This window comes from Petromyzon marinus, chromosome 68 (genome assembly GCF_048934315.1).
Source record: "Petromyzon marinus isolate PM22_M1 ecotype Great Lakes invasive population chromosome 68, UKy_Petmar_22M1.pri1.0, whole genome shotgun sequence".
Taxonomy (NCBI): Eukaryota; Metazoa; Chordata; class Hyperoartia; order Petromyzontiformes; family Petromyzontidae; genus Petromyzon; species Petromyzon marinus.
The window spans coordinates 7774964-7794761 of NC_133734.1; the positions used below are offsets into that span (position 1 = coordinate 7774964).

The window sequence follows — 19798 nt, forward strand, 5'->3', positions numbered from 1 at the left end:
GCACATAGCCTGGCACAAGCGCCGTGGTGACGTCACCGGCACTTAGTGGCGAATGGCGGTGGTTGTGTGCTGTGTCTCTCTGTGTCTCTCTCTCTGTGTCTCTCTCTCTGTGTCTCTCTCTGTGTCTCTCTCGCTGTGTCTCTCTGTGTGTCTCTCTGTTTCTCTGTGTCTCTCTGTGTGTCTCTCTGTGCCTCTCTCTCTGTCTCTCTCTGTGTCTCTCTCTGTGTCTCTCTCTGTGTCTCTCTGTGTGTCTGTGTCTCTCTCTGTGTCTCTCTCTGTGTCTCTCTCGCTGTGTCTCTCTGTGTGTCTCTCTGTTTCTCTGTGTCTCTCTGTGTGTCTCTCTGTGCCTCTCTCTCGTGTCTCTTTCTGTGTCTCTCTGTGTGTCTCTCTGTGTGTCTCTCTGTGTGTCTCTCTCTGTGTCTCTCTCTGTGTCTCTCTCTGTGTCTCTCTGTGCCTCTCTCTCTCTGTGTCTCTCTCGTGTCTCTTTCTGTGTCTCTGTCTCTCTCTGTCTCTCTGCATCTTTGTGTCTCTCTCTGTGTCTCTCTCTGCATCTCTCTCTGTATCTCTCTCCGTGTCTCTCTCTGTCTCTCTCTCTCGCTCTGTGTCTCTCTGTCTCTCTCTCTCGCTCTGTGTCTCTCTCTGTGTCTCTCTGTGTGTCTCTCTGAGTGAGTGGGTGAATATTTGCGTGCGTGAGTATTAACACACATATCTCTCTCTCTCTCCCTGTGTCTCCCTCTCTCTCCTCCTCCTCCCTATGATTCTCCCCTTGTGTGTGTGTCTGTGTGTGTGTCTGTGTGTGTGTCTGTGTGTGTCTGTGTGTGTGTCTGTGTGTCTTTGTGTCTGTGTGTGTGTCTGTGTGTGTGTCTGTGTGTGTCTCTCCCCTTGTGTGTGTGTCTTTGTGTGTCTCTCCCCTTTGTGTGTCTGTGTGTGTGTCTGTGTGTGTGTCTGTGTGTGTCTCTCCCCTTGTGTGTGTGTCTGTGTGTGTGTCTGTGTGTGTCTGTGTGTGTGTCTGTGTGTGTCTCTCCCCTTGTGTGTGTGTCTGTGTGTGTATGTATCTATATGTATATGTGTGTGTAAGTCGTGGGATGTGTATTTCTATGTCTATATGTATCTATATATGTATCTATATCTATGTGTATCTATGTGTATTTCTATGTATATCTATATGTATCTATATGTATCTGTGTGTGTGTAAGTCGTGGGATGTGTATTTCTATGTATATATGTATCTATATGTATCTATGTGTATATCTATATGTATATGTATCTATGTATATATCTATGTGTGTGTGTAAGTCGTGGGATGTGTATTTCTATGTATATGTGTGTATGTATGTATGTGTGTCTGTGTGTGTGTCTGTGTGTGTATATCTATGTGTATCTATATCTGTGTGTGTATCTATATGTATCTATATGTATATATCTATATATATATATGTGTGTAAGTCGTGGGATGTGTATTTCTATGTATATGTGTATGTATCTATGTGTGTATATATGTATCTATATGTGTGTGTGTGTGTAAGTCGTGGGATGTGTATTTCTATGTATATATATGTATCTATATCTGTGTGTGTATCTGTGTATCTATATATATCTATATATGTGTGTGTAAGTCGTGGGATGTGTATTTCTATGTCTATATGTATCTATATATGTATCTATATCTATGTGTATCTATATCTATGTGTGTATGTATATATATGTATATATCTATATGTGTGTGTAAGTCGTGGGATGTGTATTTCCGCGCGGCCTCTGCCGGAGCGTCTCCTGGCCAGGCGTACTGCAGCCCCCCCGCGCCCGGCTCGCCCCTCCCCCTCTCGCCCCTCCCCCTCTCGCCCCTCCCCTCCGCCTCGACAGGGCCACACAACAAGATTATAGAGGATCACCTTGCCGTGCAGTCACTCATACGGGCGTACCAGGTACTCACAGTAGTACCAGGTACTCACAGTAGTACCAGGTACTCACAGTAGTACTCACAGTAGTACCAGGTACTCACAGTAGTACCAGGCACTCACAGTAGTACTCACAGTAGTAGCAGATACTCACAGTAGTACTCACAGTAGTACCAGGTACTCACAGTAGTAGCAGGTACTCACAGTAGTACTCACAGTAGTACCAGGTACTCACAGTAGTACCAGGTACTCACAGTGGTACTCACAGTAGTAGCAGGTACTCACAGTAGTACTCACAGTAGTAGCAGGTACTCACAGTAGTACTCACAGTAGTACCAGGTACTCACAGTAGTAGCAGGTACTCACAGTAGTACTCACAGTAGTACCAGGTACTCACAGTAGTACCAGGTACTCACAGTGGTACTCACAGTAGTAGCAGGTACTCACAGTAGTACTCACAGTAGTAGCAGGTACTCACAGTAGTACCAGGCACTCACAGTAGTACTCACAGTAGTACCAGGGACTCACAGTAGTAGCAGGTACTCACAGTAGTACCAGGTACTCACAGTAGTACCAGGTACTCACAGTAGTACTCACAGTAGTACCAGGTACTCACAGTAGTACCAGGTACTCACAGTAGTACTCACAGTAGTACCAGGTAATCACAGTAGTAGCAGGTACTCACAGTAGTAGCAGGTACTCACAGTAGTACTCACAGTAGTAGCAGGTACTCACAGTAGTAGCAGGTACTCACAGTAGTACCAGGTACTGACAGTAGTACTCACAGTAGTACCAGGTACTGACAGTAGTACTCACAGTAGTACCAGGTACTCACAGTAGTAGCAGGTACTCACAGTAGTACTCACAGTAGTAGCAGGTACTCACAGTAGTAGCAGGTACTCACAGTAGTAGCAGGTACTCACAGTAGTACCAGGTACTCACAGTAGTACTCACAGTAGTACCAGGTACTCACAGTAGTACCAGGTACTCACAGTAGTAGCAGGTACTCACAGTACTCACAGTAGTAGCAGGTACTCACAGTAGTACCAGGTACTCACAGTACTCACAGTAGTACCAGGTACTCACAGTAGTACCAGGTACTCACACTTGTAGCAGGAAGTCACAGTTAGACCAGGCAGTCACTTTAGTACCAGGCACTCCCACTAGTAGCAGTAGTATCAGGTAATCACAGTCAGTAGTAGTAGAACCAGGTACTTGCACTAATACCATTAGTACCATGTTCTCACAGTAGTAGTAGGACCAGGTTCTCACAGTAGTAGTAGTATCAGGGACTCAGTAGTACTAGGTACTCTCTAGTAGTAGGTGTTCACAATAGTATCAGTAGTACCAGGTTCTCACAGTAGTAGTAGCAGGCTCCCACTCACAGTAGTAGTATCAGTAGCATCAATAGCAGTAGTAGTATCAACAGTATCATCACCACCAACACCACCATCATCACCACTACCATCATCACTACCACCGTCACCACCACCATCATCACAACCACCACCATCATCACCACCGCCATCACCATCATCACCACCATCACTACCACCACCACTACCATCAACACCACCATCATCACGAGCAGAATCACCACCATGATCACCACCATCACCACTACCTTCACCACCACCATCACCACCACCATCACCACCACCACCACCATCACCACCACCATCACCACCACCACCATCACCACCACCATCACCACCATCACCACCACCATCACCACCACCATCACCACCACCACCACTACCTTCACCATCACCACCACCATCACCACCACCATCACCACCACCATCACCACCACCACCATCACCACCATCATCAGCGGCGTCTACGTTTCAGGTTTGTTGGTGGTGGCAGTAATGCTGGTGTTGATGGTGGTGATGTTGATTGTGGTGGTAGTGGTGATGGTGGTGATTTTAATCCAATCAAAATCCACTTCTCCATTCTGGGTCAGACTCACACAGAGACTCACACAGAGACTCACACAGAGACTCACAGACTCATACAGAGACTCACAGACTCACACAGAGACTCACACAGAGACTCACACAGAGACTCACACAGAGACTCACAGACTCACACAGAGACTCACACAGAGACTCATAGACTCACACATAGACTCACTCACAGACTCACACAGAGACTCACACAGAGACTCACACAGAGACTCACAGACTCACACAGAGACTCACACAGAGACTCACGCAGAGACTCACACAGAGACTCACACAGAGACTCACACAGAGACTCACACATAGACTCACAGACTCACACAGAGACTCACAGACTCACACAGAGACTCACACAGAGACTCACAGACTCACACAGAGACTCACACAGAGACTCACAGACTCACACATAGACTCACACAGAGACTCACACAGAGACTCACACAGAGACTCACACAGAGACACACACAGAGACTCACAGACTCACACAGAGACTCACAGACTCACACAGAGACTCACACAGAGCCTCACACAGAGACTCACACAGACTCACACATAGACTCACTCATAGACTCACGCATAGACTCACTCACAGACTCACACAGAGACTCACAAACTCACACAGAGACTCACAGACTCACACAGAGACTCACACAGAGACTCACAAACTCACACAGAGACTCACAAACTCACACAGAGACTCACACAGAGACTCACAGACTCACACATAGACTCACAGACTCACACAGAGATACACACAGACTCACACAGAGATACACACAGACTCACAGACTCACACAGAGACTCACAGACTCACACAGAGACTCACAGAGACTCACACAGAGACTCACACAGAGACTCACAGACTCATACAGAGACTCACAGACTCACACAGAGACTCACACAGACTCGCACAGAGACTCACAGACTCACACAGAGACTCACAGACTCACACAGAGACTCACAGACTCACACAGAGACTCACACAGAGACAGACAGACTCACACAGAGACAGACTCACACAGAGACACACAGACTCACACAGAGACGCACAGACGCACACAGAGACTCACACAGACTCACACAGAGACTCACACAGAGATACATACACAGAGACACACACAGAGACTCACAGACTCGCACAGAGACTCACAGACCCGCACAGAGACTCACAGACTCACACAGAGACTCACACAGAGACTCACAGACTCACACAGAGACTCACACTCACACAGAGACTCGCACAGAGACTCGCACAGAGACTCACACAGAGACTCACACAGAGACTCACTCACAGACTCGCACAGAGACTCACACAGAGACTCACACAGAAACACACACACAGAGACACACAGACACACAGAGACACAGAGACACAGACACACACAGAGACTCACAGACTCACACAGAGACTCACACAGACTCACACAGAGACTCACACAGAGATACATACACAGAGACACACACAGAGACTCACAGACTCACACAGAGACTCACACAGAGACACACACAGACTCACACAGAGACTCACACAGAGACTCAGACACAGAGACTCAGACACAGAGACTCAGACACAGAGACATACACAGAGACTCAGACACAGAGACTCAGACACAGAGACTCAGACACAGAGACGCACACAGACTCACACAGAGACTCACACAGAGATACATACACAGAGACACACACAGAGACTCACAGACTCACACAGAGACTCACACAGAGACACACACAGACTCACACAGAGACTCACACAGAGACTCACACAGAGACACACACAGAGACATACACAGAGACTCACACAGAGACTCACACAGAGACACACACAGAGACACACACAGAGACATACACAGAGACTCACACAAAGACTCACACAGAGACACACACAGAGACTCACACAGAGACTCACACAGAGACTCACACAGAGACACACACAGAGACTCACATAGAGACTCACACAGAGACACACACAGAGACTCAGACAGAGACACACACAGAGACTCAGACACAGAGACACACACAGAGACTCACACAGAGACTCACACAGAGACACACGCAAAGACTCAGACAGAGAGACACACGCAGAGACACACGCAGAGACACACGCAGAGACTCACACAGAGACTCACACAGACACACACACAGACACACACACACAAGGTGGTCCACTCCTCACTGTGCGAGCTCCCAATTTGACTCTCGGAGCATCGCCATCGGGGACTGGCGCCGTGATTTTGGTGATCCAATCATCACCCCCCTCAGCCCCTCCCCCTCTCAGCCCCTCCCCCTCAGCCCCTCCCCCTCATCCCTCCCCCTCTCAGCCCCTCCCCCTCTCAGCCCCTCATCCCTCCCCCTCTCAGCCCCTCCCCCTCATCCCTCCCCCTCTCAGCCCCTCCCCCTCATCCCCCCCCTCTCAGCCCCTCCCCCTCATCCCCCCCCTCTCAGCCCCTCCCCCTCATCCCCCCCTCTCAGCCCCCCCCTCTCAGCCCCTCCCCCTCATCCCCTCATCCCCCCTCTACCCCTCCCCTCTCATCCCCTCATCCCCCCTCCCCCCTCCCTCTCATCCCCCCTCCCCTCAATCGTGGTGTTTTCTCTCCGCTTGTGGGCCCAGTGCACCACGTGGGCTCTCAGTGCACCACGTGGGGGCTCATTGCACCACGTGGGCTCAGCGCACCACGTGGGCTCAGCGCACCACGTGGGGGCTCAGCGCACCACGTGGGGGCTCAGAGTGCACCACGTGGGCTGAGTGCACCACGTGGGGGCTCAGTGTGCACCACGTGGGCCCAGCGCACCACGTGGGCTCAGCGCACCACGTGGTCCCAGCGCACCACGTGGGCTCATTGCACCACGTGGGGGCTCATTGCACCACGTGGGCGCTCAGCGCACCACGTGGGGGCTCAGCGCACCACGTGGGCTCATTGCACCACGTGGGCGCTCAGCGCACCACGTGGTCCCAGCGCACCACGTGGGGGCTCAGCGCACCACGTGGGCTCATTGCACCACGTGGTGCGCTGAGCCCCCACGTGGGCGCTCAGCGCACCACGTGGGGGCTCAGCGCACCACGTGGGCGCTCAGCGCACCACGTGGGGGCTCAGCGCACCACGTGGGGGCTCAGCGCACCACGTGGGGGCTCAGCGCACCACGTGGGGGCCCAGTGCACCACGTGGGCGCTCAGTGCACCACGTGGTCCCAGCGCACCACGTGGGCTCCCAGCGCACCACGTGGGGGCTCAGCGCACCACGTGGTCCCAGTGCACCACGTGGGGGCTCGTGGTCATTGTTGTTTGCGTCGCTCTGTGCATGGCCTGGGGCTCACGCTGTGGCGAATCGCGTCAGCATTGCTGTGTGTCACGTGTGTGTGTGTGTCACGTGTGTGTGTGTGTCACGTGTGTGTGTGTCACGTGTGTGTGTGTCACGTGTGTGTGTGTCACGTGTGTGTGTGTGTCACGTGTGTGTGTGTGTCACGTGTGTGTGTGTCACGTGTGTGTGTGTCACGTGTGTGTGTGTCACGTGTGTGTGTGTGTCACGTGTGTGTGTGTCACGTGTGTGTGTGTCACGTGTGTCACGTGTCACGTGTGTCACGTGTGTCACGTGTGCATGCGTGTCACGTGTGTGTGCATGCGTGTCACGTGTGTGTGCATGCGTGTCACGTGTGTGTGCATGCGTGTCACGTGTGTGTGCATGCGTGTCACGTGTGTGTGCATGCGTGTCACGTGTGTGTGCATGCGTGTCACGTGTGTGTGCATGCGTGTCACGTGTGTGTGCATGCGTGTCACGTGTGTGTGCATGCGTGTCACGTGTGTGTGCTGTGTGTGTGTGCATGCGTTATCGTCTGTTGCTTCGCTACGTCACCGCTGCCTGTCTCTCTGCCTTTCCTTCTGCACCTCCCCGTGTCTCTTCCCGTGTCTCTCCCCGTGTCTCTCCCCGTGTCTCTCCCCGTGTCTCTCCCCGTGTCTCCCCGTGTCTCTCCGTTGTGTCTCTCCCCGTGTCTCTCCCCGTGTCTCTCCCCGCGTCTCCCCCCGTGTCTCTCCCCGCGTCTCCCCCCGTGTCTCTCCCCGTGTCTCTCCCCGCGTCTCCCCCCGTGTCTCTCCCCGTGTCTCTCCCCGCGTCTCTCCCCGTGTCTCTCCCCGTGTCTCTCCCCGTTGTCTCTCCCCGTGTCTCTCCCCGCGTCTCTCCCCGTGTCTCCCCGTGTCTCCCCGTGTCTCTCCCCGTGTCTCTCCCCGTGTCTCTCCCCGTGTCTCTCCCCGTGTCTCGCCGTGTCTCTCCCCGTGTCTCTCCCCGTTGTCTCTCCCCGTGTCTCTCCCCGTGTCTCCCCCGTGTCTCTCCCTGTTGTGTCTCCCCGTTGTGTCTCCCCGTGTCTCCCCGTGTCTCTCCCCGTGTCTCTCCCCGTGTCTCTCCCCGTGTCTCTCCCCGTGTCTCTCCCTGTTGTGTCTCTCCCCGTTGTGTCTCCCCGTGTCTCTCCCCGTGTCTCTCCCCGTGTCTCTCCCCGTGTCTCTCCCCGTGTCTCCCCTTGTCTCCCCCTGTTGTGTCTCCCCGTGTCTCTCTCTCCCCGTGTCTCCCCGTGTCTCTCCCCGTGTCTCTCCCCGTGTCTCTCCCCGTGTCTCCCCCCGTGTCTCTCCCCGTGTCTCTCCCCGTGTCTCCCCCCGTGTCTCTCCCCGTGTCTCCCCCCGTGTCTCTCCCCGTGTCTCTCCCCGTTGTCTCTCCCCGTGTCTCCCCCCGTGTCTCTCCCCGTGTCTCTCCCCGTGTCTCTCCCCGTGTCTCTCCCCGTGTCTCCCTGTTGTGTCTCCCCGTGTCTCTCCGTTGTGTCTCTCCCCGTGTCTCTCCCCGTGTCTCTCCCCGTGTCTCCCCGTGTCTCTCCCCGTGTCTCTCCCCGTGTCTCTCCCCGTGTGTCTCCCCGTGTCTCTCCTCGTGTCTCTCCCCGTGTCTCCCCCCGTGTCTCTCCCCGTGTCTCCCCCCGTGTCTCTCCCCGTGTCTCTCCCCGTGTCTCTCCCCGTGTCTCTCCCCGTGTCTCCCCGTGTCTCTCCCCGTGTCTCCCCGTGTCTCCCCTTGTCTCCCCGTGTCTCTCCCCGTGTCTCTCTCTCCCCGTGTCTCTCTCTCCCCGTGTCTCTCTCTCCCCGTGTCTCTCCCCGTGTCTCCCCGTGTCTCCCCTTGTCTCCCCGTGTCTCTCCCCGTGTCTCTCTCTCCCCGTGTCTCCCCGTTGTCTCTCCCCGTGTGCCTCCCCGTGTCTCTCCCCGTGTGTCTCCCCGTGTCTCTCCCCGTGTCTCTCCCCGTGTCTCCCCGTGTCTCTCCCCGTGTCTCTCCCCGTGTCTCCCCGTGTCTCTCCCCGTGTCTCTCCCCGTGTCTCCCCGTGTCTCTCTCTCTCTCCCCGTGTCTCTCCCCGTGTCTCTCCCCGTGTCTCTCCCTGTGTCTCCCCGTGTCTCTCCCCGTGTCTCTCCCCGTGTCTCCCCGTGTCTCTCTCTCTCTCCCCGTGTCTCTCCCCGTGTCTCTCCCCGTGTCTCTCCCCGTGTCTCTCCCCGTGTCTCCCCGTGTCTCTCCCCGTGTCTCTCCCCGTGTCTCCCCGTGTCTCTCTCTCTCTCCCCGTGTCTCTCCCCGTGTCTCCCCGTGTCTCTCCCCGTGTCTCTCCCCGTGTCTCCCCGTGTCTCTCTCTCTCTCCCCGTGTCTCTCCCCGTGTCTCTCCCCGTGTCTCCCCGTGTCTCTCCCCGTGTCTCCCCGTGTCTCTCCCCGTGTCTCTCCCCGTGTCTCTCCGTGTCTCTCTCTCTCCCCGTGTCTCTCCCCGTTGTCTCTCCCCGTGTCTCCCCGTGTCTCCCCGTGTCTCCCCATGTCTCTCCCCGTGTCTCTCCCCGTGTCTCCCCGTGTCTCTCCCCGTGTCTCTCCCCGTGTCTCCCCGTTGTGTCTCCCCGTGTCTCTCCCCGTGTCTCCCCGTGTCTCTCCCCGTGTCTCCCCGTGTCTCTCCCCGTGTCTCTCCCCGTGTCTCCCCGTGTCTCTCTCTCTCTCCCCGTGTCTCTCCCCGTGTCTCCCCGTGTCTCTCCCCGTGTCTCCCCGTGTCTCCCCTTGTCTCCCCGTGTCTCTCCCCGTGTCTCTCTCTCCCCGTGTCTCTCTCTCCCCGTGTCTCTCTCTCCCCGTGTCTCTCCCCGTGTCTCCCCGTGTCTCCCCTTGTCTCCCCGTGTCTCTCCCCGTGTCTCTCTCTCCCCGTGTCTCCCCGTTGTCTCTCCCCGTGTCTCTCCCCGTGTGCCTCCCCGTGTCTCTCCCCGTTGTGTCTCCCCATGTCTCTCCCCGTGTCTCTCCCCGTGTCTCTCCCCGTGTCTCTCCCCGTGTCTCTCCCCGTTGTGTCTCCCCGTTGTGTCTCCCCGTGTCTCTCCCCGTGTCTCCCCGTGTCTCTCTCTCTCCCCGTGTCTTTCCCCGTGTCTCTCCCCGTGTCTCTCTCTCTCCCCGTGTCTCTCTCTCCCCGTGTCTCTCCCCGTGTCTCCCCGTGTCTCCCCTTGTCTCCCCGTGTCTCTCCCCGTGTCTCTCCCCGTTGTGTCTCCCCGTGTCTCTCCCCGTGTCTCTCCCCGTGTCTCTCCCCCCTCCCCCCCCCCCGTTCCTCTCGTCTCCCCCCCCTCTGCCTGTAGGTGAGGGGTCACCATGTGTCAAATCTTGACCCTCTGGGTCTCAATGTGACCAGTTTTGATGATGGACTCATTAGCACAGTGCCCAGCCTAGGTGAGCCCTGGCTGGCTGGGTGGGTGGCTGGGTGGCTGGGTGGCTGGGTGGAGTCCCTGGTGAGGGGTGGGTGGGGTGGGGAGGGTCTCAAGGGGAACCACCACCCACCCACCACCCACCCACCACCCACCCACCACCCACCCACCCACCCCCTCTCCTTCCACCCCTGCCCAGGAACTCACCGCACCACCACCACCACCACCGCACCGCACCGCACCATCACCAGCGCACTCCACTCACACACACACACAACTCACAGAGCGAGTGGGCGAGCGAGTGGGTTGGTGAGCGAGCGGGCGAGCGAGTGGGTGAGCGGGCGGATGAGCGAGTATGTGGGTGAGCGAGTGGGCGAGTGGGTGGGTGAGTGGGCGAGCGAGCGGGTGGGCAAGCGAGTGGGTGGGTGAGCGAGTGGGCGAGCGAGTGGATGGGTGAGCGAGTGTGTGGGTGAGTGGGTTGGTGTGTAGCCGTGTGTGTGTGTTGTCAAAGTCTCTCCGTGCAGCTCTGTAAGGGTGTGTGCGCGTCCGTCTCTCGGTGTGTGTGTCTGTGTCTCCGTGTGTGTGTGTCTGTGTCTCCATCGCTGTGTGTGTCTGTGTCTCCGTGTGTGTGTGTGTCTGTCTGTATCTCCGTGTGTGTGTGTGTGTGTCTGTGTCTCCGTGTGTGTGTCTGTGTCTCCGTGTGTGTCTGTGTCTCGGTGTGTGTCAGTGTCTCCGTGTGTGTCTGTGTGTGTCCGTGTCTCCGTGTGTGTGTGTGTCTCCGTGTGTGTGTGTCTGTGTCTCCATCGCTGTGTGTGTCTCTCGGTGTGTGTGTCTGTGTGTGTCTGTGTCTCCGTGTGTGTCTGTGTCTCCGTGTGTGTGTGTCTGTGTCTCCATCGCTGTGTGTGTCTCTCGGTGTGTGTGTCTGTGTGTGTCTGTGTCTCCGTGTGTGTCTGTGTCTCCGTGTGTGTGTGTCTGTGTCTCCATCGCTGTGTGTGTCTGTGTCTCCGTGTGTGTTTGTGTGTGTCTGTGTCTCCGTGTGTGTGTCTGTGTCTCCGTGTGTGTCTGTGTCTCCGTGTGTGTCTGTGTCTCGGTGTGTGTCTGTGTCTCCGTGTGTGTCTGTGTGTGTCTGTGTCTCCGTGTGTGTGTGTCTGTGTCTCCATCGCTGTGTGTGTCTCTCGGTGTGTGTGTCTGTGTCTCCGTGTGTGTCTGTGTCTCCGTGTGTGTGTCTGTGTCTCCGTGTGTGTGTCTGTGTCTCCGTGCCCGTGTGTGTCTTCATCGCTGTGTGTGTGTCTGTGTCTCCGTGTGTGTCTGTGTCTCCGTGTGTGTCTGTGTCTCCGTGTGTGTGTCTGTCTCCATCGCTGTGTGTGTGTCTGTGTCTCTGTGTGTGTCTGTGTCTCCATCGCTGTGTGTGTGTCTGTCTCTCCGTGTGTGTCTGTGTCTCCGTGTGTGTCTCCATCGCTGTGTGTGTGTCTGTCTCCGTGCGTCTCTGTGTGAGTGTGCACGCTGGTGTCTGTCTGTGTGTGTCTCTCCGTGCGCAGGTTTTGCGTCTATACGCAGTGGAGGGGAGGGGGTTGGGGAGTCTCTGTCTGTCTGTGTAGGCGTGGATTGTCCATGTCCCCCGCCATGTCTCTAGATTCGCGGACACCACATAGCCCAGCTGGACCCCCTAGGAATCCTGGACGCTGATCTCTGCTACACAGTCCCTTGTGACCTGATCACCTCCTCAGACAGACTCGGTGTGTCTCTCTGTCTCTGTCTCTTCGTGTCTCTCTGTCTCTCTCCAAGTGTCTCTCTCCCTGTGTCTCTCTCCCTGTGTCTCTCTCTCATCTTCGTGTCTCTCTCCCTGTGTCTCTCTCTCTGTGTGTCTCTCTCTCTCTTCGTGTCTCTCTCCCTGTGTCTCTCTCCCTGTGTCTCTCTCCCTGTGTCTCTCTCTCCCTGTGTCTCTCTCCCTGTGTCTCTCTCCCTGTGTCTCTCTCCCTGTCTCTCTCCCTGTGTCTCCCTGTCTCTCTCTCCATGTCTCTCTCTCCCTGTGTCTCTCTCCCTGTATCTCTCTCCCTGTGTCTCTCTCCCTGTGTCTCTCTCCCTGTGTCTCTCTTCGTGTCTCTCTCCCTGTGTCTCTCTCCCTGTGTCTCTCTCCCTGTGTCTCTCTTCGTGTCTCTCTCCCTGTCTCTCTCTCCCGTGTCTCTCTCTCCCTGTGTCTCTCTCCCTGTGTCTCTCTCTCCCTGTGTCTCTCTCCCTGTGTCTCTCTCCATGTGTCTCTCTCCCTGTCTCTCTCTCCATGTCTCTCTCTCTCTCTCTTCGTGTCTCTCTCCCTGTCTCTCTCTCCCTGTGTCTCTCTCTCCATGTGTCTCTCTCCCTGTCTCTCTCTCCATGTCTCTCTCTCTCTCCCTGTCTCTCTCGCTCTCTCTTCGTGTCTCTCTCTTCATGTCTCTCTCTCTCTCTCCCTGTCTCTCTCTCCCTGTGTCTCTCTCCCTGTGTTCTCCGTGGGTCTTTGTGTCTCTCTCTCCCTGTGTCTCTCTCTCCATATCTCTCTCCCTGTGTCTCTCTCCATGTCTCTCTCCATGTCTCTCTCTCTCCCTGTGTCTCTCTCTCTCCCGTGTTCTCCGTGGGTCTTTGTGTCTCTCCCACTCTCCCCGTGTCCGCTGCGTCTCCTCTGTCCTCCTCCGTCTCTGCACGTCTTTCACCCCGTGTCTCTCTTACCACCTTCCTCAGTCTCGGTGTCTTTCTCCATCTCTCTCTCTCTCTCTTTCATTGATTCCATCTCCCATTTTTACCCAGACCTTCTCTCTCCCCGTGTGTCTCCCGTGTGTCTCCCACGTGTCTCCCGGGTCTCTCCCACGGGTCTCCGATTGCTTTTCTTCTTGATTTTAATTAATTTTCTCCATGAGAGAGTGGTGAGGGTGACAGAGTTGAGTGTGAGAGTGAGTGAGAGTGAGTGAGTGAGAGAGCGTTGTGTGTGTGTGTAAGTACGTGTGTATTAATGTGAGTGTATGTATCAGTGTGAGTCTCTGTGCATCAGTGTGAGTGTGAGTATCAGTATGAGTGTGAGTATCAGTGTGAGTGTGAGTATCAGTGTGTGTGTGTGAGTATCAGTGTGTGTGTGTGAGTATCAGTGTATATCAGTGTGAGTCTGTGTATCAGTGTGTATCAGTGTGAGTATCAGTGTATATCAGTGTGAGTCTGTGTATCAGTGTGTATCAGTGTGAGTATCAGTGTATATCAGTGTGAGTCTGTGTATCAGTGTATATCAGTGTGAGTCTGTGTATCAGTGTGTATCAGTGTGAGTCTATGTGTATCAATGTGAGTCTATGTGTATCAGTGTGTATCGGTGTGAGTCTCTGTGTATCAGTGTCTATCAGTGTGAGTCTCTGTGTATCAATGTGTATCAGTGTGTATCAGTGTGTATCAGTGTGAGTCTCTGTGTATCAGTGTCTATCAGTGTGAGTCTCTGTGTATCAATGTGTATCAGTGTGTATCAGTGTGTATCAATGTGAGTCTCTGTGTATCAGTGTGTATCAGTGTGTGTGTGTATCAGTGTGTATCAGTGTGTATCAGTGTGAGTCTCTGTGTATCTGTGTGTATCAGTGTGTGTGTATCAGTGTGTATCAGTGTGTGTGTGTATCAGTGTGTATCAGTGTGTATCAGTGTGAGTCTCAGTGTGTATCAGTGTGTGTGTGTGTATCAGTGTGAGTCTCTGTGTATCTGTGTGAGTCTCTGTGTATCAGTGTGTATCAGTGTGAGTCTCTGTGTATCGCTGTGAGTCTTTGTGAGCGGTGGGGGTAGCAGCGACTTGAATCAGAGAAGAGATGATGGTGGTGGTGGTGGTGGAGGCGAGAGCTGAGTTAGATTCCCTCGGTCGACTCGGCCTCACACAAAACACCCGGGTGCGGTGCCGTGCGTAGTGAACATCGTCACCGGGGAGACAAAGGCGGCCGGGCGTGGTGCTGGCCACCCACCCCCCTCGTGTGTACCGTTCCGGCCTTCACAGGTGCTGCTCGCTAACAGCACTTGCCCCTGCAGCCCTGTTAGAGGCTACACGGGGGGATCTTTGCGTGCGTGTGCGGATGCGGTCCCATGCCCTCGACACCAGGGACCTACGGTGGAGCTGCTTTGCCCCCGCTGACCATCGGCTCCGTCGTCTGTAAGATGCGCCCGCCATTCTTCCGCTCCGGCGGTGGCGGGCGGGTGGGTGTACACCCAGGACCCCGTTCAAACCCACAGTGGCCTGGTCTCGGCTCGCCGATGGAAGCCGCGAGAAAGATAATTTCGTCGTTGCTTCTGCGGCCGGGGTTGGCGTCGTCCCCACCACTCCTCGTCCTGATGCCGAGGGGAAATGGGGGCGAGGTTTTAGGACTGTGGCTCACGCGCAGCTGCGATGGCCGCTTTGGGTACGCGGTCCAGACCTCCCCAGAGACCCCGGCTGACGGAGGAGAGGTGTTCAGGCTGGCTGAGAAAAAAAGCGACAGGCCCACTGTCACCGGCTACAGAATCCCACGTCAGAGAATGAGGGGGCTTACCGCAGCCTTCGCTCGAAGGTTCGGAGAGCCGTGAGGCGCTGCAAGGGATGGGTGGTGGTCGCGGGTGGCTGAGGAGATGGAGTCTGCCTCGGTAGCCCGCGATCACAAATCACTCTTTAACTCCATCAAAAAAGTAACCTGCAGCGCCGCACCTTTCACCATCATTATGGAGCAGGTTTGCAGATTTTTGCTGAGCATTTCTGCGAGATCTTGGGGAGGGGGAAATCCCTCAGCCAGGAAATTGTCATGGGGCAAAGTGGGGATGCCGTACCTCAAATATCGGAAGAAGGGATGGGTGGTGGTCGCGGGTGGCTGAGGAGATGGAGTCTGCCTCGGTAGCCCGCGATCACAAATCTCTATTTAACTCCATCAAAAAAGTAACCTGCAGCGCCGCACCTTTCACCATCATTATGGAGCAGGTTTGCAGATTTTTGCTGAGCATTTCTGCGAGATCTTGGGGAGGGGGAAATCCCTCAGCCAGGAAATTGTCATGGGGCAAAGTGGGGATGCCGTACCTCAAATATCGGAAGAAGTAGTGACCCCCTGTGAGTGGCTGGCCGAAGTGCTGTCTGTTGAGGAAGTACTGAAGGCGATCCAGAGTCTGAGACCACGAAAATTGCCAGGCGGAGATGATCTCTCAAGCGAAATGCTGAGTGTGGCGTTTATGTGCAGACGGCCCTACCTGACATCATAACAACAGTCTGGGCCACTGGACGGGTTCCCCAGGATTGGAAGGATGCCCTGGTGGTCCCCCTTTTTAAGAAGGGGGACCGCACAGACTGTAACAACTACAGGGGCATCTCACTCCTCAGTGTGCCGGGAAAGGTCCTGGCAAGGATTATTCAACATCGCCTTGCCAGGCACGCTGAGGAGAGGCTTGCGGAGCCCCAATGCGGTTTCAGGAAAGGGCGGTGCTGCACGGATGCCATATTTTCTGTCCGTCTGCTACAGCAGAGGTGTAGGGGATTCCAGCAAGACCTACATCTCTGCTTTATTGACCTGGTCAAGGCCTATGATACCATCAGTAGGCCTGGGCTCTGGGTTGTTCTTCGTGCTTTTGGAGTCCCTGACCCTCCACTCACGATCATTAAAGGACCTTCATGATGGTGAGCGGGCCCGGGTAAAACTACGTGGCCGGGAGTCGGAGCCCCATCCCCTGTTCACCTTGGGGTCCGACAGAGATGTCCTCTGGCTGCCACATTTTTGAACATCGTCTTTGAGTGCGTAGTTCGAGAAGAGCTAGCCTTTGCTCTATCAGAGGAATCTCCAATAGGAGGCTCATATTGATTGCACATAGCCTGGCAGAAGCGCCGTGGTGACATCACCACCGCTCGGTCGAGAACGGAGGATGTTGTACGTATCTCTGTGTGTGCGCGTATCTGTATAAGTTTGTCTTTGTACGTACGTGTGTGTATGTGTGTACACGTGTGTGTGTGTACGTGTGTGTGTGTGTGCGTGTGTGTGTGTGTGTACACGTGTGTGTGTGTACGTGTGTGTGTGTGTGTACACGTGTGTGTGTGTACGTGTGTGTGTGTGTGTACACGTGTGTGTGTACGTGTGTGTGTACACGTGTGTGTGTACGTGTGTGTGTGTGCGTGTGTGTGTACACGTGTGTGTGTGTACACGTGTGTGTGTGTGCGTGTGTGTGTGTGTGTACACGTGTGTGTGTGTACGTGTGTGTGTGTGTGTACACGTGTGTGTGTGTACACGTGTGTGTGTACACGTGTGTGTGTACGTGTGTGTATGTGTGTACACGTGTGTGTGTGTACGTGTGTGTGTGTGTACGTGTGTGTGTGTGTGCGTGGGTCATTCATTTTCCATGCCGATTTTCAATTAAATCTCCGCTGAAATGCAAACTCTCGTACGCACAGACATACACAGGTGCATGCGTGCGGATACATGCACAGGAATGCGCAGATACATGCACACAGATACACAGCACCGATGCACATGCACACAACAACAACAACAGCTGCCTTTCGCCACCAAGTAGTGGTGACGTCACCACAACGCTTGTGCCAGGCTAGGTGCACCTTGAGGCCACGTGAAGTGTGGAAGACTCTCTGCTGGCAGGAGGTCACGGGGCAGACCCAGCAGGTTCCACAGGTCGACTGACTGAGACGACTGAGATGACTGGCTGATGCACCACCTGTGCCCCCTACTGTGCCAACCCGCTGTGCTTTAGCCGCCCGGCGCTCCGCTCGTTGTTGTGAGCGTCGCTCCTCCGCCCTCCGTTGTTGTTGGAGGGCGACTGCCTCCAATTGCCCAGTAGCGTCCTTCACGAGCCTCCTCCACAGAGGCCGATCTTGACACCGCTGGTACCGGTCATCGGCAAGTCCACTCAGCTCCACGTCCTCCTGTACCACGTCACTCCATCTCTTCTCTAGCCCGTGCCGCGCCCGTTTAGCCCCCTCGATCCGGCCGAACAAAAGCTGTTTAGGCATGCGGTGGCTGGGCATGCGGGCTACGTGACCCAGCCAACGCAGCCTTGCCTGCCGGAGGAGCTCACCGATGGGACTTTGTCCAGATCTTTCAAGGATTTGTGAGCTCCTCACACAATCCAGCCTGGTTAAGCCAAGGATGGATCGTAGGCAGGCTAGCCTAAATGTTTCTAACCGGCGAAGATGTTCCATTAGGGGGGTCCACGTTTCGCAAGCCTAGAGACGGGAGGGAATGACCGTGGCCGAGAAGACCTGAAGCTTCGTGTGGAGCGACAGACCAGGTAGCTTCCACACAGCGTTACACAACCGATGAAAAGATATTGCCGCTCGACTGATTCGGAGTGAGACCTCTGCTGTTAAACTGGAGCCAGTCATAAGCACACTGGCCAGGTATGGGAAACTCTCCACTCTCTCCACAACTGCCCCATCACCGATTGGGAGTTGTGGGGGTGGAGTGTCCGATGGTACAAAACACCCAGGCAGGTGCTTAGTTTTGGTGGGGCTGATGGTAAGGCCCCACCTCTTAGTGGCAAGCTCCAGGTTCAGCAGCAGCATCTCCAACTCCTCTGAGTGAGCAGAAATTACCAGATCATCGGCACACGTAACGCGGTTGACCATCTCTTCACCGCACTCGGACATCGATCAGCCTCCCATTTGATCTGTGCCAGATGGAGATTCCTTCGGTACAGCCATGGAAAGCTTCATGAACTACGTGATCAAAGAAAGTGTTAAATAATGTGGGAGCCAGAGGACATCCCTGTCGCACCCCAAGGTGTACAGGGAATGGCTCCGATTATACAGCTACGTAACACAATTTTTGTTTCCTGGGTACCGAGTGTTTATATATTTTTTAATTGCTTATGCCTTAAAAAGTATAGCAAATGGCTAATCCCACGAACTTTGCTTTTGTGACCAGGACTTAATGTGATCGAAAGACACAAATGCACACCACGTGTTCTCATTGAAAATAGGTACATTTGAAAATATCACTTTCCTCGTTCACAAAAGCAAAGTTTGTGGGGGATAATTTTCTGTACTCTTTTGAGCCTTAAGCGATTAGGAAATAACACTTACTGCCCAGGAACATCATTTTTTATTTGTTACACTGTTACTGGCCAAGTAGTTTTACCTGGGCCTACGCTTAATGATTGTGAGCAGAGAGTCAGGGACTCTTAAAGCACGAAGAACAACCCAGAGCCCACGCCTACTGATGGTATCATAGGCCTTGACCAGGTCAATAAAGCAGAGATGTAGGTCTTGTTGGAATTCCCGACACCTCTGCTGTAGCAGACGGACAGAAAATATGGCATCTCTACAGGTCACACACTTAACCACCCACTCACCCACCCATGCACTCACTTATCCACGCACTCACCCACGCACTCACCCACCCAGCCACTACTCACCCACCCACGCACTCACCCACTTGCCCACCCACTCGCCCACCCACGCACCCATCCACTCCCTCACCCACATACTCACCCACCCAGCCACTACTCACCCACCTACCCACTCACCCACCCACGCACTCACCCACCTACCCACCCACTCACCCACCCACTCACCCACCTACCCACCCACCTACCCACCCACTCACCCACCTACCCACCCACTCACCCACCTACCCACTCACCCACCCACTCACCCACCCACCCACCCACTCACCCACCCACCCACCCACTCACCCACCCACCCACCCACCTACCCACCCACTCACCTACCCACCCACCCACTCACCCACCCACCTACCCACCCACTCACCCACCTACCCACCCACCCACTCACCCACCCACCCACTCACCCACCCACTCACCCACCCACCTACCCACTCCCTCACCCCCACCTACCTCCCCCCCCCCCCCAGGCTTCTATGGGCTGGGCGAGGCCGACCTGGACAAGGTTTTCCGTCTCCCCACCACCACCTTCATCGGCGGCGGAGAGTCGGCCCTGCCACTCCGGGAGATCGTCAAGAGACTCGAGGCACGAGGGGGGAGGAGTGGGGGAGAGAGAGAGAGTGTGCAGTCTGTGTGTGACTCCCTCCCTCCCCCCTCCCTCTCTCCCCCTCCCCTCCCCCCTCTCCCTCCCTCCCTCCCTCCCCCCTCCCTCTCTCTCCCCTCTCCCTCCCCCCTCCCTCCCTCCCTCTCTCTCCCTCCCCCCTCCCTCTCTCTCCCCTCCCTCCACCCTCCCTCCCCCCTCCCTCCCCCCCTCCCCCTCCCTCCACCCTCCCTCCCTCCCCCCTCCCTCTCCCTCCCTCTCCCTCCCTCCCCCCTCCCTCTCTCTCCCCTCTCCCTCCCCCCTCTCCCCTCCC

At 55.3% G+C, this 19798-nt stretch overlaps 1 protein-coding gene across 2 annotated transcripts in view; it reads left to right on the forward strand.

Annotated features, from left to right (window-relative positions):
* The window catches only part of LOC116937525 (2-oxoglutarate dehydrogenase complex component E1-like), a 159658-nt gene that overhangs the window by 36576 nt on the left and 103284 nt on the right, over positions 1 to 19798 (forward strand). Inside the window, exons 3-5 of one of the 2 annotated variants that reach the window (XM_076054890.1) lie at positions 1731 to 1925; positions 10467 to 10557; positions 19355 to 19470. In XM_076054890.1, the coding sequence (XP_075911005.1) occupies positions 1731 to 1925; positions 10467 to 10557; positions 19355 to 19470 (402 nt within the window). Of the gene's footprint in view, positions 1 to 1730; positions 1926 to 10466; positions 10558 to 12165; positions 12269 to 19354; positions 19471 to 19798 lie in introns of both variants that reach the window. The other variant, XM_076054889.1, reaches the window with a different exon arrangement.